Source organism: Manis pentadactyla, chromosome 5 (assembly GCF_030020395.1).
Source record: "Manis pentadactyla isolate mManPen7 chromosome 5, mManPen7.hap1, whole genome shotgun sequence".
Lineage (NCBI taxonomy): Eukaryota > Metazoa > Chordata > Mammalia > Pholidota > Manidae > Manis > Manis pentadactyla.
The window spans coordinates 143,870,903-143,895,620 of record NC_080023.1 but is presented as its reverse complement, the minus strand read 5'-3'; the positions used below and the strand labels follow the sequence as shown (position 1 = coordinate 143,895,620).

At 39.2% G+C, this 24,718-nt stretch overlaps 1 protein-coding gene across 1 annotated transcript in view; it reads right to left on the bottom strand.

Moving 5' to 3' along the window:
- HAO1 (hydroxyacid oxidase 1) overlaps positions 1-24,718 on the bottom strand; it is a 46,867-nt gene that overhangs the window by 4,493 nt on the left and 17,656 nt on the right. The window contains exons 3-5 of the mRNA XM_036880099.2: positions 20,703-20,958; positions 13,011-13,186; positions 5,236-5,327 (exon numbers count right to left, since the gene is read on the bottom strand). Coding sequence (XP_036735994.1) covers positions 5,236-5,327; positions 13,011-13,186; positions 20,703-20,958 — 524 coding nt within the window. The remainder of the gene's footprint in view (positions 1-5,235; positions 5,328-13,010; positions 13,187-20,702; positions 20,959-24,718) is intronic.

The window sequence follows — 24,718 nt, the reverse complement described above, 5'->3', positions numbered from 1 at the left end:
TTTCAACTTTCTCTTGCACCTGTGCCATTTTCCATGAGAGGCGCATCCTCTGGGCAGTGCTTCCCTGTTAGCTGGGGCCCCAGGATAAACATTCAGGAAGCAAAGCTAATCCGGCTGGACACGAAACCTGGAGCACAGCCACCTAACCAGTACCAAGTCCAAGTTGACACAAAGCTTTATGGGACAAAATGATTGTTGGTTTCAATAACTGAGTTTGGAAACTTTTGTTTTACAGCAACATGTGGCAATAGCTAATACAGTTAGCTAATAGCCAATACCATTAATAACTAATAGCTGATATAGTTGGCCACCTTGATGTAAATCTTTGCACTTGGGAATGGAAACCATTCCCACCATGATCTGTAGGTCAAAATCTGTAGAAATTACCCTGTGCATGTAAAAATCATCTCAAAATATTTAAATACAAAATTAAGTCCAACCCCTTTTAAAATGCATGCTGAAGGAGCTACTATACCCCTGAGTGCAGTTTTTATTTTTAAGAAATAATTGTGCTCAAATCCCTCAAAGGCTTTCCTGCTTCTCCCTTAAAATTTTAGAACCTAAACTTAAAGAGAGTTTTATGTAAAAGGCTGAAGACCAAACCCGGCTACAGATTTGGAGGAAGTGAAGGCAACATTTGGCACACGGCCTTTAAATGTTTGGCAGGTAATGTGATTTTCCCCTTTCCCTTTTGGCTTTTCTGCCTTGCCAAACATGCCTTGGATCCATTTACATATGTCCCTTTACCTATACATAGTCCTCTTTTTACAGTCAGGCAAGTTACATCAACATATAAATGTTACAATCTCCAAGCGATGATGCAAGCTATAATTAAGCATATTTCCCCATTTGAAACCAGAACCAAAGAAAAATATTAGCTAGCTTGGGTTCAACACACATTTTCGAAGTCACGCAAATCAAGTCTGTTTAGGTTGTTTCCAGTGACCAGCCTGGCCTAAAAGGAAACTAATAAGGATACTTAAAATGTGAATCCTGGGTTGTAAAACAGAGACCATATTGGTGTTTCATGTGTCTGTGGATGATGATATTTTCTGTCTGTTACTGAACATTTCTACCTTCCCCCTTTTTCCTTTTGAAGCAGCAGTTTTACTGGCTATATATTTTGGAGAATAATTCTGATCAGAGGAGATTTAAAAAATAAACATACTAAACAAATTTACTATTTTATGACTGTTATGTTTCCTCTTTTCAGTTTGCTACATATCTAAGAGACCATTCATTTTAGCTGTTCTTTGCTTAGTGGTTCTTCAGACAGTTAATTGTGGGCTTACTCCAGCAGGGTTCATCTACAGGCAAAGACGGTAAGATCCCAGTGTACTCCTGCTCACTCATCCATCCATTCATTGACTAATCAAACTTTACTGAGGACCTGGTGTATTCTAGACACTGCATCAGGCAGTTTAAGGGATCAGAAAAAAATATCCTACAAGGATCCTACTCACAAAGAGACTCCTCTTTCCTGTTCTTGCTCAAGCCACACTCTTTCCAGGACGCTCCTTGTCCCACAAAACTTCTACTCACAGGGAGCTCTTGCCTTTCTACCTTCCCATAGCATCCATTGCTGTACTACTGATTTCTGACATATTAAGCATAGAACCCTTCAAAGGTTTCAAACCAAAGCACCTGAACATAAAGAAAAGCAGATAAAGCTAGAGCTGCTTTAGTTAAAATTAAAGAAGACAGAGTCCAGGACCCTGCCTATAAATCTTCCTTTTACCCTCTACCCCACCCCACCCATCACACTTCACCAGGAAGTCCTGTTGTGGGGGTTCTACTGGGCAGGCTTAGAAAATCACTGGTCCACACAGGCTTGGCTGTGTGTTTGCAATTGCAAAATGGCTACAATTATTTCCCTTCCTATCTCTATTTCTTTGAATGTGACATTTCAGCTCTTCCTATCATGTGGGAGAAATGGGCTGGAAGAGTCTATTTTCCCACCCCTTGAACCCAAACTAGCCTTGTTACTGGCCATCACCAACAGAATGTGAGAACAACAGTGTGGTTGTTCTAAGCCTAGATCTTAAGAGGCCTTGCATTCTTGCATTTACTTCTAGGAAACCTGCCACCTATGAGAACTAGCCTGTCTAAGGCCCTAGATGTGAAATAATGCAGAGCTGTCGCTGCTGAGGCCATCTTACCAGCCTGTCCTAGTAGACCCAGCAGCTGACTGCAGAGACCTACAGTTGAGCCCAGCCAAGAGAAAAAAAATGCCTTCTAGCTGATCTCAGCCCAAATTACCAACACCCAAAATTCAACATGAATTAATGGCTATTGAATTTTGGCCAGTATGTTTCAGTTGTTACATAGCAAAAGCTAACTGATACATCAGGTGTTTCTCAAAGGTAGAATTGCATGGATCTCTTTTCAAAGGAACAATAAAATCTCTTAGATCTCACAGAACATGCCAAAGGACTCAGTTTTGGAAACATCTGACTTAACAACACAAATACTTATTTTATGAGTTTTGCAGGTGAGAATTTTCACTGGGAAAGAATGTCATATTTTTAAACTTCAGGTTGATTGGGCCCAACTAGCATCAAAACAAAAAATAAAAAGTGGAAGAAGAAATGCTTCTAGATGGTTCTAGAGTTCAAAGACTCCAGGGAATTTGTCTTTAGACCCCAATTTGAGATGTTCCAGTACTATGGATTTGGGAAATTGATTCCATTCTGTCATATTGTTCTTGAACTACTTCAAGACCAATCTTGGCCCCATGATTAACTTGAAAGTAAAGACCTTGACATAAACTTAATTTTTAACTTTCTACCACTCACCTCAAAACCCACACACTAAGGGAAAAACATCTTCACCATAAACCAAAGCCTTTCTCACATTTCTGTCACGATCATTGGTCTTAAATTTGCTCTAAAGTAGGAGGCAAAACTCAAGCAAGCATCTCCTCTCTCACACACAGCATGCAAAGGGGAGGGTCATTATTTTTTTAAAAACAGTCTCTGAGACCACAGCTCAAAAAGCCTTTTTAGATAAGTTTCCATATCCCCTCAGCCAGAGGGAAATAAACCACAGCATTTAGATATTTTCCCCTTAAAACCTAGTTAGATTTGATTTCAGTAGATTTAGATTTTATTTTTAGAAAACAAACTTAATTTGACCTGCACACTAGGTCTATGTGTCCATGCACAAGAGACATATAAATCTGCACAGAGGCCTTGGGATGTGACCAGCTTCTCCCTGATGCCCAGAGGAGGCCTTCGTTCTCCACCTCTATTTATTTGCTGGCAACATTCAGTATTAATTACAAAAATGGGTCTCTATATGTAAAGCTGAATTGGGAAGGCTTGAAAACCTCCAGTTTTGTCATTGAAATTTTTGACTCTGTCATTCCTCAGTGTGCACAGATGAGGTTCATTCCCACCACTAGTGCCTTAAGGAAAAACTGTGGGTACAAATATGGATGCCAAACAGCGCCCCACCATCAGTTAGTCTGCTCTAAGACCCACACACCTGGTCTGTGGATTCAGGTAAGTCAACCTGCTATTCCCATGAAACAACAATCCACTCCTGCTTGACTAAATTATTTGTTCTGCTCTACTTCCAGTTGCTTGAATAAATTCACTGGTCATCCTGATTAAAGCCATCCACTTACCATGACTGAATCATTCTGATAAACGGGATGAAATGCGTAATGATGATCCAGTTCAGAGATGGTGGTATGGAAAATCCATCCATATTATTTTGTAAATACATTTTTCAAGTTTTGTTAGGTGATGCTAGCATACTTTGCCTATAATAAGTTGGATTCTAGAATATTGGTTTGGAGTGGAAATCGATTCCCTCTGCTTTGTTGTAGTTCAGACCCCTCTTTCTTTCTCTGTCCATCTTAATTATCCAGACCACTTAATTAGTCTTCCTGCCTCCTGTTATGCCAAATTCCTATTTCACTGCTACTAAATCAAGGCTTTTTTTATTGCATATCGAATTACTTAAAATATTCAAGAAACCCCCCCGTTACCTGTCTGAGCAGACACATTCCCCAGGACTCCCCTACCACCACCAGACACCACAAACCAAATTGATTTCCCAAACACATCCAACTCTTCCTGGTACACATTTAGGCCACACCTCTAAAAACAGAAGGTCCACACAGGGATGGAGCAGAGGTGAAAGTCAGCTGCAACACCAGTGCCTCATCTAAAATGATCTTGGTTAGCCAAGGTTAGGTCCCCACGGTGGGCAGCATGTAAGGGAACTACTTTTTAACCCCACCTACAGCTCTTGGCCACTATTCTGAATCATGGATCCATGAAACCCTCTCTGGGATATGTGTCTATCTCCATGACTTTTGATCCATTTCTGGGCCCCCAATTCCTGATCTTAAAATCTACCCCAGTGCCTCTGTTGGTCTTTGTGGCTCATGGACCTCTTGGGGCTAATTGCTATCCATTACAGGTTTTATTCAGTCCCATACCTTTCCAGCCAACTTAGTTTACTTTTATATCTAGGTTCTGGATTCTGATTCATTTAAGAGTGTGTGCATAGTGTACAAAAATCATAGATTCACATTGGAATCTTCAGGGTAGCTTTAAAAACACTGGTGCCTATGCCGGCTTCTCCCAGAGAGTCTGATGAATTGATCTAGGGTATAGCCTAAGCGTTAGGACTCTTTAAAGTTCCTCAGGTAATTCTAATGTGCAGCCAAGGTAGTTTACAACTCAAGCCGGGTAGTGTATGTGCAGTGGACCTCCCCTCACCCAGGCCACAGGATGTCCATCGCCTTTCCCCACCCACCCACCTGCTCTCTGAAGCTCAATTCCCACATCCACAGGAATTCCTCTTTCCCTCATTTTGGCTTCTTGTGACAATTGTACCAATGATCTCAAACTCCAACTAAGCCTTTTGTAACTGCAACTGTCTGTTAGCAACTCTTCTTTGGGCTCTCATGGCATAAACACTTCTTTCTTACTCCAATTTACAGTATACATATTGAACAGAAGAATAATACCTACCCACAAATGACATTATTTAACAGGGACTCTTACAAGTTTATAAATAAATGTGTTGGACTAATAAAGGATCTGGCTTAGGTAGTTATATGCCACTAAATTTAAAATCCAAGATCTCATATATTCACACATATTTTCACCTTCAGTGTTCACACAAAAATATTCACGGAGAAGAGGCAGACACAGAGATAGTCAAAACTGATGGAAATGGGAACTCCAAAGAAAAATCCCAGCATTTGCTGGAACTCACAGTGGCTGGCACTCCATCAAGTTGTCGAGCCCCATGATTCGACACCAAAATCCCATCCAGACCATGTTTAACTGCCTCCCTGGCATCATCACCTAGAAAAAGCAGGACAACCATCATATAGAAAAGGCTACTTAACAGAAGGCTTGAGTTTAGAGTTAGAACATTCCAGTCAATAGGAGCCTGACTTCACACATATATATATTGCTCAGAACCTTTAGCATAGAAATACACCCATGGGTTATATCTAGGATAGTAGTGATGGTTTGTTTCTGCCAAAGAAAATTAGTGCTTATGACTAATTATGAAATAAAATTACCAATAGATTGCAAATTGACATGCAGTTAAAATTTATTTATGCTCATAAGGAAGTACTCCTGCTTAGTATTTTTATTATTATTATTATTAATGAGATCATACATATCATTTAGCATTTACCAAAATTACTCCTCTATAGTTGGGATAGCATAAGAGCATGTATAAGTAGCAAACCCTTTAAGTGTAACAGGTAATGAACAAGTCTATTTCAAAAACATTCTTTAATACAAAGTTACAATTTCAGTAACCAATTTACATTGTTTTATAATTAAATTTATTTCACCCATTGAAATATATAAAAAATGTAGTATTAAAATTATATGCTTCAATCATGTTTCAAATTATGCTATAAAATATATTGGGTTCTGGAAATGTATTTTGAAAATAGATTAAAGTTCTCATAAATTAATTTTCAACCAGCTTTTTATATTTTATATTTAACCTATTATTTTCAGCATGCTCCAAATAGCAAACCATTTGCTAACCGAATCATGAAAGTAATACTGATTCTCAAATTTAACACTCAAAAATAATTGGTTCAAAGTTGTAGGAAAAGGCAGATTTTGGACACTTAAGCAGATGGATAGGAAACATGGCATATTTATAAATTCAGCAATGGTGAGCAAAGGCTGGGGTGACTAAGAATAATGAAAAAAGATTCACTAGACAATTTTTAATTCTGATTGTTCAAAAATTTTGTGGTAAAACATTTTCAAACTGTGTTTCTTGAAATACTAGTTTAAAAATATTCCCATTTTTAAATATGATGTTATTATTTTTCTTCTAAAGTTATATGAAAATGTTAAACCCATGTTTCATGGACTGCATGTTTGCATCCTCCCCAAGATCCACATGTTGAAGCCGTAACTGGCCATGTGAGCCTATTTGGAGATGGGATCTTTGGGAAGTACTAGGATTAGATGAAGTCCTGAGGGTGGGACCCTCATGGTGGTGTTAGTGCCCTTATCAGAAGATACCAAAGAATATACATGCTCCCTTTCTCTCTCCATACTCACACAGAGAGGTCATGTGAACACACAGTGGAAAGGCAGCCTCTACAACCCAAGGGAAGAGCCTGCACAAGAAACTAACTATGCTAAAATCTTGGATTTTCAGCCTCCAAAAATGTGAGAAAATACACTTCTGCTGTTTAAGCCACCCAATCTGTGTTATTTTGTTATGGCACACAAAAGTTGACTAAGACATCATGTCATGATGTTGTTGTTCACATTCATCTTTAAGGAACTCTATGACAAGCCCTAAAGTGCAATGAAGTAGTATGAAAGGTGTTCTGATATATGAATTGTCAGTGCTTATCAACAACCTACTTCGTATGTTATCTATTCACCTGTAAGCCTGTGTTGCATTTTGTTATAGACTCAATATATGACTGATATTCCATATCTATTTCATATTAAGATATAAAACATAATGTTTCTATGATGCTATTTTTGGTCACCTGTTTTAATCCAGCATGCATTCTATCCTGTGGGATCTAAATGGAAACTTCTGAGTCACTTGGAGGAAAAAGGCCCTAGGTAGTATCAAGATTGAAAGATGACTTTTACCCACCCCATTGACTGATTCACATTTTACAGTTTAATCTTGCTTCATATTTGGACCATATGTGTTTTATTATACAGCTTTCTCCCCCTGGATATCTAATTGTCTTTCTTTTATTTTCTTTGTTCTCGATTTATTATGAGACTTTAGAGTATTCTCAAGTTCTTCAAACCTTTCAATTATTCCATCAAAGAATTCAAATCATTCATTTTCCCTCTGGAGACACTCCTCATGAGCCCTCTAACTTCTCATTCTACACTGCCCTGGTTACTCTCAATACTGACCTTAATCTTATAAGATTTCTCCTACTCTCTCTAGGGTTGACTTTATCATAGTTTAATTTATGACTTCATTTGGTTTATGTTCTCATTTGTTTGTAGTACATTCCTTTGTAACTTCATTAAAAAGGCTCCATGGGAGGTAAACTTACAGGACACTTAAATGACTTCTCCTATGTCTGATAAGTGGCTTAGATGTAATATTCTAGGTTGAAAAATCCTTTGCCTTACAACCTTAAAGACATTACTCCATTGCCTTCTAGTACCCATTGTTGTTGACAAGATTGATGCCAACTGACTCCCGTTCTTTCATAAGTAAATTGTGCTATGTTTTCCTCTTTTTATACACATTATTTTTCTGAAATTACATAAGGGATGTAATAAGCTATGATTTGTATTTTCAGTGTAATGGCTTATGACTCCAGAATTCAGACTGTGTCTCTCCCTAATAATTTCCTCTCTGCCTCTTTCTTTTATTTTCCACCCTGAAGCCCCTGTCAGTTGGATATTGGACATTTTAAAGGGACTGCCAGACTCTCTTTCATTTAATCATAGTTTTTCTTTTTGCTTGTTGTAGCTTTATATTTGGGAACGTCATTTACTCTATTGTTCAAACAATATTTCGTTTTTATTCCAGAAATCATGTTTTTAATCTTTGGGAGCTCTTTTTTATATTTTGATTTACTTTTTATGGCAGACTCTTCTTATTTAGGTATATTTTCAACTTCTCTGGGTCTGTCATTTGGAGTGCATAAGGTTCTTTTTCTTGTTTTATCTCTTTCCCATTCTCTTCCCTGGATTAATTTTGGTCTTTTACATTTTGTTGTTTCTGATATGCCCCATGATGCTCAATTTTCCACTTATATTTAAGGAAGAAAGACTGCTATAGCTACCAGGGCTGTTTTGCAGATCAGTTTCCTTCCTTCCAAGTGTTTGCTTGGAGTAGAAATTCTTTCTTGGAGCTCCATGTGGGACAAAACAAGAAATGTTAAGTAACGGTTTATTGGATTGTTTGTTCCTCAGTGTCAGAATGAGGACAGCATTGTGTCATATTGTAAATGTTATCCACCCATAAATTGTCCAGCCATCTATTCACTTCTTTGGACAGACCAAACTACTTTGCCAAGTAACTCATGTTGCACAAGAGGTGAGGAAGGGAGACAGGATTCCTGGTTGGTATAATAGCTGCACAAACAGAACTACAATTAATTCCCTTGCTTTCAGCCTCCACTTCTCATCCCCCGTCTCTGTCACACTTGCAGACTGGCAGCTGTGGCTTCTCAGACATTCCATTATATAATTTGCCCCTGTCTCCTCTAGGGTTCCCCTTGAGCCTATCTTGAGGGGCAGTTTTCTTTATATTTTCTCCTGTCAATATGCTCTCATACATTTTGTTTATCTCATAAATTTTTTGAAGAATCTCTGCTCTTTGTGCCCCTCATCTTCCTTTGCTTTACTGTCATAAGTCTTATGTATTTTTGTATTTCTGTACCTTAATTTCAGTGGTGTCTCAGGTTTGATAAGAGGCTATGTAAGAGGTACTCAGTCTGTCATTTTGAACCATAAGGCCAATACATTGTCATTTTAAACTGTTCTTGGAAAAATGGTTCCCTTTAGATACAGCCTTAATACAATGTAAAATGCATTTGACATTGGTAAGGTTTGCTCTGGTTATATGTATGTATGAAACCAAACATCAAAAGTCAAAATATATATATATGTAGTTCCAATGTGTGTTTTGAGAAATTGAATATTATCAATAAACTGATCCTATACAGTATTAAAAAGTGATTAACTGCTTATGCTTACTGGTCAGACCTCCTGGATTTGAATCTCCTATCTGCTACTTGCTTCCCATGTAAGTGGAGAGTTAGCTTCTCTGAGCATCAGTGTCCTAAACCATAAACTGGGGATAATAATCCATGTAAGATTGGCTTGTGGGTTAAATTAATTGATTGAGGTTTAGAAGGTGCCTGACACACACTGAGCACTCAGATAAATATTAACTATTATTATTGTTTTCCACTGATGGTGTGGGGAGTATAAACTAAGATGAGCAGGTGTAGGAAAATTCGTTTGCTGGATGCTTTCTGCAAGTCCATTTGAATTTTGTTTATAACATTAAATGTTCATCCTAGTGAAGATTACCTTTATAAAAAGCCTTTCACTTGAAGTCAGTGCTACTTAAGTAACAGTTTGTTATCTTCTATCATTTCAAGTGGTTTTCCATGTGTTTCCAGGCAGTGTTGGGAATGTAGGGGGAAATGGCAGAATGGTTTGCTTGAAGATAGGATCATGAATATCTAGGGAAGCCAAGAGTAAGAATAATTCATAGCCAGATATGAGCCCTCTTCACTAGCTGATTATGAAACCTTGTCTGAAGTTTTACATGTTGGAGAGAAATGCTTTTTTAATAGAGGGGTCAAAATGTTCTGACTTAGCAAAATGTTCATGAATTATGAATTAATTTCCATTAAGCATTAAGCATTTACTACTATGGTATTCCAAAATGGTTAATTTGCCAGTTAATATATTAAATGATAAATACAACTGTCAATAGGGAATAGCACTGTTTGCTACCTTATTAATACATATTTAATCTAAATTACCAAAGTGAAATATAAGTACTCAAGATTTATTCTCAAGCCCTTGGAGCCCTTGACCTAAGACAGTGCTATCTTACAGGAGTTTAGTAACTAAATCCTAGATATCTGGCAGCAGTTTTGAACACAATCTGAAACACTGAGTGAATATTCTTTGAGATATCTTGGAAAACATATATATAGGAAAAGAGTTAGTTAGAGAACAATTTCTGAGAAATGAAAAGCCACTGGATGTGAGACAGCCTAATTTAAAATTTTTTTTAATTTAAAAAAACTCTAAAAAGCACTGTGCTTTTGCTCAAAAAGTCATTTGTTAGCATGAGTTCTGGTGAAGACCAAATCGGGTCTCAAATATTTGTTTGGGGTTGGTGTTGAAGTTTTCCAAGGGCAGCATTTAACTCTACAGTAAAACATTGCATCTTGCATTCCAATTTGCATTCATTAAAATACAATTCTTAAAATGGTGGTAAGGGGAGCATGTTTCATTGAGGTCTTTCCAGTTTCTCAGGAGTTCATGTTCCTGAAGATCTGTGAAAGAGTGACAGCTAGATTTCCCAGAACTTGCCCTGGCACTTGCCCCTCCTCCGTCTCCAGACTGAGCATATGCGCTACGTGATGGCTGTTGTCATAGAGATGATTCTTGTTTGTTAAATAAATGGAACAAATAGTTACCAAAAAAACTGGACAGTGTAAACTGCACATGGATAAAGAAGTTACTTCATTTCAAATGCCAAATGCCCCATCTCTCTTTCTCTTGCTTTTGAGTTCTCTCCAACTATATAGATGTGTATAGTTTTCACTGAGGGTTTTATTCAATAAACATTTGGGCTATCTGCTATGTGCAAAACATTATGAAAATCTGTAGAAACAAGTCACATGACCGATATGGATGAAAAGAAAAGAGAGGCGATGGAGGTGGTTCTAGGTAAGACGGCCACAGAATGAAGTTCCAGAAACCAAAGTATTTTTCAACTTGACACATGATGGCAAACTTTAATTAAATAGATTTTTATCATATCCAGAGGACAAAGTTGTGGAAGATGATATATATTGGGAATCTCCATTGAAAAGTTGGTTGAGTTATTAAATAACCTCATTCTTATATTTGTTCCCTATTTAACTTAGACAAATATGGGACTATACTACCATTTGATTCTTCCTTGGTGATTGAAGCCAGTTGCCTGGGGCCACCTCTGGGATGAGAGTGATTTAAATACTTGAAACTATATTAATTTTCTAATTCAAGTACACCTGCTGCTACTCACAATCATGCCTTGCCTAGGCAACAAGTGTTTCTTAAATGTCCTCCCTGACCACCATTTTGCCACCTCCATCCATTAGGCCTATTATAAAATGCATGATTTTTTTAAAATGCTAATCTCATGAGGTTGCTTCCCTGATCAAGATCCTTAATGATTCTCAAACATCTTATAGTCTACTTCTCTACTATGACTTATATACTTTATAAATTGTTACTCATAAATGCTTTATTCTGCCACATTTTCAGTCTGAAAAGAGTCTCTTGAGCCGATATCGTAGCAAAACTCAAGCATCATCTTTCATTCTGTAAGTGAAGCCTTCCTAATCCACTCATAAGGGCCCATGCCCAATTTGAAGCCCCATTGATACATTGCATAGACTCCTATCTCAGCACCTGTAACATCTTATTGCACCCAAATTCTTGTTTGTATGTCTATCTCCTCTAAGAACAGGCTCTCCTTTTTAGCCAAAGACGTCAAATTCCTATCGTTATTTTTTCAAATTTAAGCACATGGTAAATACAATAAATGATTACAAAGTGAACAACTGAGTGAGCAAACAAGAGAACAGATGAATGAATGAGTGAGTCAGAACCTTCAGGTTCACGTTCTTTAGTACCTACCTGTGAAATACACAGAAAGTAGCACTAACAATCATGAATAACCATATAGGTGTGAGCAAGGTAAGTGAAATCCAACTTGCTTAAAGGCTTCTGTAATGCCAGGATATACTCACTAAAGTATAATCCACAAAAATTTTGAATTAGGACAATGATCAACAGGATAGAGTGTAACAATATTTTTTAAAAGCACAGATTAAGATAGATCTGGACTTAAACAAACATATCTCCACTACTTTAAAGCTCTGCTGTGCCCATTCTGTTACTTTTATTCACATCATTTCTGTGTACTTAAGATGAAGTAGATAAGGCCAGGGGCATACCTATAGCTTTATAGTTAGGGGCCATGTGACTCACACATATTCAAGTAAAATTTATGAAAAAGTTTTTATTCTAAGTCATTGTTAACAGTGAGATGAGTTAATAGAATCTCTCACCCTAGATGCACTTACTTAAACATTCCCATTTAAAATAATGTTTTTGGCAGTTATCTATAAAACCAGTTTAAAAAAATGTTTTCAAAGGCAAGAAAACATTTTTGTGGGTGAACACATTTACACTCCAAATTATTATAGACATTGGTATCTCCCTGTGGGATCTGACTACATGTTGAGAGCTAGGAAGTCGTTAAGTTCCTTGATATCCACCTCATTTGAGGATTTTAATGTCCTAGTCAACCATTCTTTACAGGGAGGTGATGTGGGATTCACCACACTCAAAATTCAGTCTTGTCATTGGTACTTGCAAGGAACAGGAGAAAAATAGAAAAGTCTCTTAAAATGGGTCTGGCTGTCATAATATCACTGTTGGGGATTCTTGGGCTGAAGGCTGCAGCTCGAAACCTCAAAACTTCTACCTAGATCTTGCCAAGCTCCATGATTCAGTGACAGCTCCAAAATAAGGCCAACAGCATCCCAATACTTTTTAAAAAGGTGATTTCTTACCTCATGAAAGCCCAGCTCTTCTTCAGTATATTACCCAAGAATGAAAAAATACTTACTCCCTACTATCAAAAGGGAGAATTGAGAGACAGAATCTCTCCTTAGAGTTCCATGTTAATTTTCCCTTAAAAATATCATGATCTAGCCACAAAGGATCATAAAATCAGTGTGAACTCAAGTGGAGATATAAACAAACCTCTCAAAATGCCTTTTGCTACAATTGGTAGTGATGTCAGTCCCCTCAGCCACTTGATGTCCTCCCAGCTGATCGATGGGTCTATTTCTTTGGCCACATATGCAGCAAGTCCACTGGTATCTCCATAATTTTTCTTAGGAGAAAATGCTAAATTACTGGTTTCAAAATTTTTCATTCTGAAATAAAGACATACTAAAGTGAAAAACTTCCTAAAGTTAGAGGTACCTTTACAATGGTTCATTCAATGAAAAAAGGAAAGTTACCCTTTTCATATCAATTAGATGTTCATTCCTCAACTATCATTCTTCAACCACTTGGCTGCGTGCATATTTTCCGTGTTTTGATGTAGGATTCTAGGCTAAATGTGACAATCTAGTGGACTTAATTGGTCATTTAAAGTTTATTTTACATCTTAGGCTGTGTTTATGTCAGTAAATCAGTTTCAAGGAAATCAGGTCTCAGTTGAATCCTGGCAGTTGCATTTGACTTCAGGAAACCTTCCAATGTCCTCTTGGAAAATTCTAGAGGGGAGTGGAGCAGTAGTAATATGTTAATACCTTCTGCCCTTTGCCACTGTAGACCTCTTTGCTACCCTACTATTGTGGTTGGGGTTGGGGTGGGCATGGGGAGAAGAGGCAAGCATTTCCCAAAAGATGAGTTGTCCACTCTGTCTTTTCCTCCTCTATTTAGTTATTTTCTCTTTGCCTGTAGTGTGATGTCTAATTTTATATATCGAGATCATTGGATAAGGGATGCTTAGAAAGCTGGTAAAACATTATTTCTGGGTGTGTCTCAGAGGATGTTTCTAGATGAGATTAGTATTCACAACAGCAGACTGAGTTAAGATGATAGCCCTCATCATTGTGGGTGGTATTGTCTAATTTGTTTAGGTTCCAAATCAAATAAAAAGGTGGATGAAGTACAAATTTGTTCTCTCTGCTTGAGCTGGGATGTCCATCATCTGCTGCTTTTGGACATTGGAGCTACTGGTTACCAAGCCTTCAGATCTGGAGCAGGATTTACATTATGGGTTCCCCAGTTATTAGGCCTTCAAACTCAGACTGATTCACATCATTAGATCCCCTGGGTCTCAAGCCTTCTGGTTTGGACTGGACCTTCACTACCAGGGTCTCCAACTTGTACACAGCAGGCTGTGGGACTTCTCAGCCTCCATAATTATGTGAAACAATCCCTCATAATGAATCTCTCTCTCTCTTTAGGAGAGCCTGAACCACCACCAGCATGGCAGACTTGAAGTGTCACAGATGGTGGTGTATAAATACCCCAGCTCCCTCAACCCTAGGCAGATTAACTCTGAGATATGTTCTATATGATCTTCCAGAATGTCCCATCAGGATTAAGCTTCAGTTGTCCCCAGCTGTACCTGTTGATAACATGCCTATTGTTCACACCTTGCCTCCCTTGCATCGCCTCCCACTCGTTTCCCTTGGTCTTCCAAAGGAATTACTTGCACTAAAACCACTGGCTCGCTGTGCGCTCCTAGGGGAACAGACACAGCTCCTCTGAAATGTTGCCTTCCTCTGTGTCTAATTTTGTTAACCAAGCTTAGACCAGCATTTCTCTAGCGAACCTGTAAGACTGCTACTGGCTCACTCTGCACCCAAAGTCTTTTCTCTTGGTCTAATATCCTGATATCCTGACTAGATTTTGGCAGTTGCCCAAATTAGGGACAGTCTTTTCTGCCTGCCTCTCTGGTCACTAGCTGCACCTCTGGCCATCTGAATATACAACAGCACCAGCCATGTGACTTAGCTGCTTACAGACCCAAATCCAAGTACAAACTTCATTTCTCTGAAAGTCTGAGTGATGACAATGATCTGGATTCACCTTTTTCTTCTGCACTTTATAAATTACCCTGCAAGGCAATCTCCTCTCTGGATAAAAGCACAGCTGTATATTGATCTCTAGCTGGGTCACAGCTCTTTCTCCCTTTCCACTAGCTCTCCCACTGAACATAGAAAAGATCTTGGAACCGTGACTCTAATGATAAATGATTTTTATATAAACCTAGAAGTACATAGGCACTCAATTTTAAAATTATTTTTTAAAAGAAACATAAGACTTTTTCATTGCTAAAATAGCTATTAAAATAGCTGGCATATATTATCATAAGGATATGAATATTTACATCCCATGCAGTTTTATTCAAGCCATTGGCAATGTGTTCTCAATAAGGATTGAACAGTTAGTCCCACAGTTTCATTGACTCAGGTGGCCATTAAAGATCACAGAAAATTCCAATTTTATGAGAGGCATACTGATACCCATCTATTTATTGAGCTGTGGTCCAGATTTTAGCTGAAATAATTAAGCATTTCTAGGGTTGTACATTTTATCATCGAGTTTAGTCTTCTGTGGTCATCCTAATTTGAATTAGGCTTACCTTCTGGTCAATAAACACATCCATATTATGGAGGCCTATTCCATTACTTAGAAATGATATTAAGTGATATTAAATTGCAAACTTTTAAATAATATTGTTAATAAGAAAAAGGTACGGTCTGTCTATTCCACAGCAAGACCAGGGGGAAAAAAAAGAAAAACATTTGTACTTGTATATACCCTGCATAGCACCCCACCCCCATCCCAAACAAGCTACAGTGTTTCAGCAGGGGTGGGGTGAAAGGGTGAAATGGATAGGAAAAAACAGAAACATGGATAAAATTATATAAATAACTGTTGTTATTCTTGGAAGGTGAAATGCAGATCAACACTTGAATGAATGTTGCCTTACAGAAATTTCAGTGCACAATGAAGCCTTGTTGTTACTCTAAAACGTTGTTCAAAGCCAGAAGCCAAGAAAAAGTTTTCAGATATCTTGACAGAGACCCACGATGGAGTGTTTTACCAATGGCTCCGAAGGAAACCTCCATGAATGCTATTTTTATTCGAATTATGACATATACAAAAAAAACACTTGAAGTGGCTTCTGATAACCGAACTATTCCATTTCATATGGAAGGAAAAGAGCAACATCAAAATAATAACATGATTACCTAGGACTTAATTCTCTGACTTCCAATCTGTTTTATGACCCAAAGGCAAGGTATAAAATTTCTTCTTTGTAAGAGACTCACTGTGCCTTGAATATATTTTTAAATCTAATATAGAAATTTTTTTAGCTTTTAGAAAGTTAATATTATGAGAATAGCAACAATTACTAAAGAAAGTTAAACATTATTAAACAACCAATAGAAACACTAATAGTAACGAACATCATGAGAAATATATATTATTTGTTATAAGTACGGATAATGTGATATTAAAGATAAAGTTATATATCTCCATAGTGGAAAACAAAACATAAAATAACAACCAGTAGGGCACATGATATCAACAAAATATGAGAGCAATAGATTCATAATACATATAGGAATTGGTGCATGGGCCACAAGCCTTTAATTCTGTGGTTAGGAAAACATAGCCCTGCTAATTTCTTCCACAATTAGAATGAATATTTAGTGCACAGATTTTAAGTTTGAGCTCACACCGTTGTTCAATTTACTAGTCATGTTTAACTGGGTAAATTTCATCTGACCTAATAAATTTTTATTGATTGATTCAACATTACTTATTGAGTACCTACTATGTGCCAGTGTTTTAGATGTTCAGGATATACCAGTAAGTAAAAGAATCAAAAATACCTGGCTACCTAGGGTTGACATTCTAGGTAGGGGAGACAGAAAATAAACAATAAATATGATCACGAGGTAATTTATGCAGCATGTTAGAACATAAGTACCATACAAAATAAAGAAAACAGTGAGCAGAATGAGAGGGATGGGAGCTGGTAGAGGCTTAACTTGAAAGTGTAAATATGGTCGTCAGACTTGGCCTCACCAAGAAGCTACCTCGAAAGGAAATGAGCAGAGCAATGTTATTTCATTTGTTTCCTGTTGCTTCTATAACAAATGACCACAAACTTAAAGGCTTTAAACTAACACAAATTTATCATACTGAAGTTCTAGAGGTCAGAAGTCCAGAATGTATCTCACTAGACTAAACTCACTGTCAGTAGGGCTGTGTTCCTTCCAGAAGCTCTCGGGGAAAATCCATTCCCTTGCCTTTTCCAGCTTTTAGAGACTCCCTCCATTCCTTGCCTCCTGAAGATACCCTTCCAATTTCTACCATCACATCTTTAAGTCTGACACTCCTGTTTCCCTCCTATAGGGACCCTTTTAATGACATTAAAGTTACTGGGATCAGCCAGGATAATCTTCCATCTCAAGGTTCTTAACTTAATCCAATCTGCGAAATCCCTTTTGCCATGTAAAGTAACATATTCACAGGTTCAAGGGATTAGGATGTGGACATTTTGGGGAGGTCATTATTCTATTTAATATGATTATACTGTGAATGTTTTCATAACCAAGAAATTTACAGGCTATTGGGCCATGTACTTCACAAATCTTTCTCTCTTGTCTCCGCCCCCACCCAAGGCTCTCCACACATACTGTGTCCCTATTCTGATCTCTACTGTCAATTTTTATTCTGGTGGCCCAACGTAAAGACGTGAAGATCCCTCCTTAATGTCAAAACATAAAACTAGTGAAGAAATTAGTTGTCCATTGATTTGGGGAAAGAACGTTATAGGCAGGGGAAAGAGTCAATTCTGAGGCTCTCAGGTGGAAGCGTGCCTGGCATGTTGAAATTAGGGAAGCCGGGGCAGCTGGGAGGAGTGAATGAAGATACGGGTGCAGATGATGGGGTCAGAGAAGTAAAGGGGGCCTGTCATAAGAGGGCCTCACAGACTAGTTTTTTCAATGAGAGACCTGGGAAGATAATGGCAGTCTGATCTTTTTGTGTGTGATCTGCCCTGGCTATTATGAGCCCACGTTTCAAGGCAGCAAATCACTAAAAGAGTAGATATTATGATTAAACTTGATCTTAGTCAGTGACTGGAAGTTTCTTTTCCTCTCTTTCAACTGTCCTGGTGCTGCACTGAAGAGAGAAATCTTCACACAGAGCAAATGAACCATCTCCATAGGGTACAGAGAAAGAAAAAGACCCCTGTCTCAAAGCCTCACAAATCACTCTGGCGAACTAGCTTCATTCCTTGCTGCTTCTCAGAGCAGATGAGAATTCTCCTTACTCCTGCTCAGTTTCTGGAACCTGTGTGCCATTACAATTCACACACACATGTGTTTTGTGTATAGACTGAGCAGAGACTACCAAACCCCTGAACTCTGGCTGGTCACAGGTGCCAGGAGCCGGGACCCTGCCCCCCACCCAGGCAGAGGAAGCAGCCAGGGCGGGAAGGAGCCGCTGCCTTACAGACTCATTCTCCTCTGGATTTCCTGCCTCCCTCGCCTGCCAAACCTCACTTCTGAAAAGCCCCGCTTCACCTTCTATGAGTCAGGTCAGCTGCGGAAAAAAACCTGATTTCATATCAGGCGGTAACAGATGCGTATTTGGTTGTACGCAGCCCGGAGCGGAAGCCTGGGCCTCCCGTTCGTGTGCCCTGCCTGCAACTGCTGCCCATGGGCTGCTTTGGAGCTGACAGAGGGCACCGGCCCGTCCTGGAGTCAAAGCAACAAACAGGGCCAGCGTGCGTGCGCTCTGGGAGCCGCGGCCCGGCTGCAGGGTGTGTCCTGTGTTCCCCCATCACCTGGATGTGTTGCTCATTATTTGATCATCTTCAGACGGGAGATGTGACACGCTGGGGAGCTGTGGCCACTGCTGGGAACATCGGCAGCTGAAAAGGGCCTTTGTCTCCTGGTCCTTCGCGTCACCTGGGCAGGAGCCCGGGAGCAAAAGGGGGAAAAAGCAAATTGACCTTCCGGCTCCTGAGTGGCGCTGGCACCAGGGAAGCAAGTGATACCCGCCCGAACTGTGTCATCTCCGCACCTAAGGCGAAACACGTTGTCATCCAGAGCAAGGAAGCACTTCCTAAGCTGCAACCCCCGTCCTGTATTATTTATTATGATTGTGGGTAGTTGTAGTATTAAGGAGGAGGAAAAGGAATAGCAAACTCCTTTCCAAATGGCCAAAAGGAAGTGTGAGGAGGGTTTCCTATCAGAAGTCTAAAGAGTGGGAAACTATTTTAGCAAGTCTAAAAAATAAGAAAACCAAAATAGAGAAATAATATGAACACAGATTTCATATTAAGGAAATTGGAAGCCATCTATTTTCAGATCAGCTTGGCAAGAAGTAGAAATATGTCAGGGACTTTTGTTTTTGTTTTTGCTCATACAAGGTGTTTGGGTAACCGTGTCTGGGATACAGGCTAATGGACAGCTCTGTCAGGGAGAGCATTTGTCTTCTTGTCATTGGGCCACTGAAGGTACCACATACAGAAATAATACCCTAAACCTGTCTGGAAGTATCAAGGATATCATCACACAGCTAATTTAATGGTTCAACGGCAAGATTTATGCTCAAAAGTTGATACTCAAATGGGTATGTGCACAGCAGAGTGATACAACAGTTTTGTGACACTTATACGAGACTGTATGTGGACTTCTGCAGTGGGTGGCATACATCCCACCCTATAATATATATGGAATTCCTGACTTCCAACAATCCTCCTGTCCTTCTATGGCATGCTGGTTTGATTTGAATCTTTTACATTTTGGATCTTATGGAAAGGTTAACTCTATATACAGACAGAATAAGCAATGGCCCATGTGAAATGAGGTCTGGGGTCCAAGGAAGGCATCCCTCACCATTCACATACTCTGATGAATGCTTTGAAATTCCACTATCAAAATGTCTTACATTTAAACTAAGATTCTGATGCCTGTTCAAGCAGTTTAAGCCCTGAAGTCTCTCAGTCACACACTGGTATGAAAAAAACCTAAGAGCAGATTTTGGTGGGAATCAGGAGAAGGAAAACACAAAGGAGAAAAGAGGCCAGTAGCTCTGGGAGGTTGGGGTCTTCCTCGGTCAACTCCAGGAGTTCCTAGCTTTGACAGAAGTGGATTCAAATCTGAAAGTGTTATGGGGAAAAGGACAATTCCCTGGTAATAGACAGGCTAAATGACCTGATAAACCATCAAAGGTCACTTTTAGTTCTCTAGATATATTGTTTGGGTTGAGCTGAGTGTGTCAGTGAATCAGTGAATGAATTAATGAGTCTTGATCCGTGGAGGAACCACACTGAAAGAGGAACATTGCTGAAAGAAGTCAGCAGATGAGGGAATCAAACACGTGGGGTCTTAGTCTCCATTCTTTCAGATTTCTTCAATCTTCCTAGCTACAGTTGTTCCAAACACAATTAAAAATAAAATTAAAAGGTGGCTCTTTGATTTCAACAAAGAAAATGGGTATTGGTATAATAATAACCAACAGTATCTTCTATCTATATGGCAGTTCATACTATCCATGGTGCTAATGCGCTTGGTGCATCAATTTCTCTGACTTCTACAAGTATATCAACAATTGCTCTCTCTGTCTCATAGCTTGAGAACATGACACCCACAAAAGGGGTGTGATTTGCTGCAGGCCACGTGGCTATCTGGCAGTGATACTATCTCTAGATAGTATCCCAGGCTTTATCATCCCTAGACAGGTCCCCATCAAACATACTTTGGGACCAACATTTGTGAAGACCTAATTCCCCAGGGCACCCACTTGGAAACTGGAGAAAAACTGTTGGGGCTGGTATGTGACAAGAACAAAGAGGACTAGAAAAGCAACTCGGAGCCCAGGTAATCGGAGACCCATGGTTACCTGAGATGAGGAGGCAGCTTGAATCTGTTACGCACATCATCGAAGCGGTGGCCGAGGTAGGGGGTGTCCGCTGTCAGGAATATGGCCTTGTAGCCCATTCGCTCAGCCCGACGCACTAGCTGCTTGGTGACCTCACGGTCCTTGTAGATGTACAGCTGCAGCCAGCGGAGTGCTTCAGGAGCGGCCTCTGCCACTTCTTCAATTGAGGAGGTGGCCCAGGTACTCAGCATCATGCCTGTTCCCAGGGATCGGCAGGCTGAGGGAGAAAAGAGAAAAATCAAGGCAAGCCTGGAATATTCCTTACTCCAAATCTTCCTGGTTTTAGTTCAAGTGGTAAAGACATCCATTTAGTGCAAGGGCATTTTGGTAATAAGAAGCTAAATCTTTAAAAGTTAGAAATATGCATTCCTTCCCAACTTCTGTGAATTGATCTTGAAGACAAAAATGAGTCAAACAGCCAAAGATGTACTCTGTGTAAGGATGAAAAACTTGGGAACAACCTGAATCTCCAACCTTAGGAGACTGGATAAACTGCAGTAATATTTTTGGGATGATTAATTTTATGTGTCAAATTACCTAGGTGATGGTCCCCAGATGTTATTCAAATATATCTGGATGTTGCTGTGAAGATATATTTTAGGGAAGATTAGCATTTTAATCAGTAGATTCTGAGTAAAGAAGGTGACTTTCCATAATGTGAATGGGTCTCATCTAATCAGTTGAAGGCCTTAAAGAAAAAGACTCAGCTTCCCTGAGGAAGGGATTCCTTCAGCAGGCTGCGTTCAGACTCAAACAGCAACATCTACTCTTCCCTGGGTCTCCAACCTGCCATCTTACCCTGCAGATTCTGTACTTGCCAGTCTCCATGACTGCATGAGCTAATTCCTTAAATCACCTCCCCCTCCCCTTCCTCAATATAAAAACATAAATATGTGTATTTGTCCTGTTCTATCACAGTTATAAAAGAATAATACTAACAGACATAAAAATGTTTGCAAGATACATTGAGAACAAGTCTACAAAATGACATGTGTAACATGATTCCGTATTTGTACAAATGTGATTATTGATATACGAACCTAAAACTAATGAAAGAAATTCTGCAAAGTATTGTCCCACAAACCACATTTTAAAAGTAGTAACACATGAACATCTGAACCACTGTCTGATTTTCATTAAAATTTGTAAGTATGGAAAATAGCTCCAGGTCATCCATCACATTTGGAAGGAAGACAGGGGACATTGATTGCTTGAGTCAGAATCCCCTAACTATCAATATACTATAAAGAAAATATGTCCTGAAGTGGCTGTGACCTAACTAAGGTCACACAGAGGGAGCAGCTGAGTGAGATGAGAATGCAGCATGTCTGACCACTCACCCAGGGCAATGATATTTCTAGAACTCCCAGATGCCCCAAGGACTCCACTGGTATCAAGCATAGATAAGTGCATTCCCCCCAGTCCTTCAGGCCATGACACCCAAGGGAGCAGTTCTGCCATGTCCCTGAGGAATGTCGCCATGCCAACAACTCTAGGAAGACCTTGAAACTTGGGAACCAGTGGGCAATCCTTAGAAAGATCTCCTTGAATTCATAAGAAACACCTACAGACACTCCACATACTTTGTTAAAAGGCTACAAACTGATGCACCAATAACATATACCTTACCTAAACTATCAACCTCACAGACGTGTCGGCCTTCACAAACATTTTGCCCATTTCGCTTAAGTAGGTATGCGCAGAGACAAGCAAGATCAGTCCATGCCATCTATATCTGGAGTCTGCCAGTTCCAATACTAATGGCTTCTGATGTTATTGGTGCACAATGTTTATATTCCAATGATTAAAGCCCATGAGGCTGAATTTTTGGATTAGGGCCTCCCAAATTCTAAGTTACCATTTTATCCAGTTGTGGGCATCAATAAATATTTGGTATTTTAATGAATTTGTTCCAAGAGTCTCCTGAATGCAGGGACTATCAGAGTCTATACTGACATTTTATGAGTTGAGGCTAAGATATTATTCCCAGGGGAGACAGAAGCAAAACATAGGCAGCTCCATGCTCTTTGGAACATATATTACTGACCACTGTGATCCTATTCACCTGGGATTATTCATTGTGATAAAGGAACATTACTGTTGAGTTATATCTATTGTTTCAACAGTATTATGTTAGAATGAGATAAGGGAGCCTGAGCTTTTGCAAGAACCACTCAGACAATCACAAATTAGCCTGGTCCTACTGAGGACATATTTTTGGTTAAGTTGGTACACACCAGTATGAAAATTCTGCTTGCTAAAATATTGAGATTCTTCCATCCCAATTGGTAAATAACCATGGCTCTGAGTAAATGATGCTCCCCTTCCTGAGTCCCTTCAAAATGCCATCACTCCCTTCTCTCTCCAAAGAACCCCTGGACACCTCCACACACACACACAGAGTCTGACAATTTAAAGGTTCAGGCTTGGCTAAGCTGGGGGCATCCAGAGACTAAAGACCAGCATCTGAGTATCTCTTCTAACTGGCCAAAGTCCTTCGCTGTATGTGTTGCTCAATATCTCAACTATCATCTTTGCCTGAGAGATAAAGCTACACACCTGTAGCTCACATCACTCTTTGGGGGACAAAAATTACAAGCTTTTACATTTTATAAATACCCTGGCATAGTCAGACTTCATTCAGAGATTCTAATTAAAGTTATCCTAGTCTAGCACTTGAAAGCACAAATGTATTTTGAAATCCACTTTCTCTCCCTATTCATTTTCCACAATGGAACTCCAACCTTCTGCTCCCAAAAGCAGCAACTGTCAGATTTCATTCTACAAAGGACGGGTATCAACTTGCAAGGAGCCCTGTTCCTAACTTGTGGTGCAATAACAAGACTCCAATATGTGTTGTATTTTTGCAACTTCTGGTAAAAACCCTGAGGTGATACTACTAAAAAGTCAAGACTTGGTTCTTGCCCATGACCAAGGTCCCTCATGTTGATCCATATCTAAAAGTTTTAGCCTTCATAGCAGCAGTATATCCAAGAGACAACATATCCAGGAGGGTACAGCATCAGGTAAACACGATCCCATGAGACATCCCAGGATTCTGTTTCTTTGCTTTGACTCACTCCATTTTTTACCCCTAAAATACATCTTCAAGGATACTCACCTAGACTTTTATGCTGTATATATATATTCAGACTTTGTTTATATTTCTTTCTTTCTCTCCCTTATTTAGAGGAAACATTAATACATTATGCCATTGCTATATGAAAAATGCTTATGAGAGACACACACATGAATCACTAAAAAAAACCCTAATAGGACTTGGGTATTGAAACATCAAAGATAAAGCCTATAAATGACCTAGGTGATAATATCTGCCTTGCAGAAAGACAGCAGGATAAATGCACTGAGAGTCAGAAGGCTTGGTCTACAGTCCCCACCTTGCCATCCAGGACGCACATTTCATCTGCAAAATATCTTCAACCGTGGCTGTTTCCCTGTCCACTCAGTTACTGGATAGTCCATCGAGCTGTTTGTGAACATTTTCTGTATAAGTTCTGAAGCCATGCAATTGTAAAGGGTTAAGTAAGAGAATGCCTAATACTACTGGCGGGGATGGGGGATTGAGGGAGAAAGTCCTAGATAGCTTTTTAAATGTTCAAAATTTTACCAAGGACCTGGATTTCTTATCACTAGTCATAATCTTCTTGACACCCTGCTTTCTTCTGCAATGATGTAGATACTCAAAATACCCATTCCTCTTTGAAAATGGAGTGTTAAATGCTCACCACCTTAAGCAAGAAAGCTCTTAAAAGAGAGGAATCTTCTTTAGGCCAAGGAATTCTGTACTAGGACTGATACAGGGAGAGGATATCAAAGGAGTTAATTCCTACATTCCCAGGATGTACATCCTTTTGGAAATACAAGAAGACAATAGCAAATAATCCAAGACGTGTAATAGGAACATGCCTTCCCCTCCCCGACCCCTACACCTTATCTGTCTAGGGGTCCATGGTAGG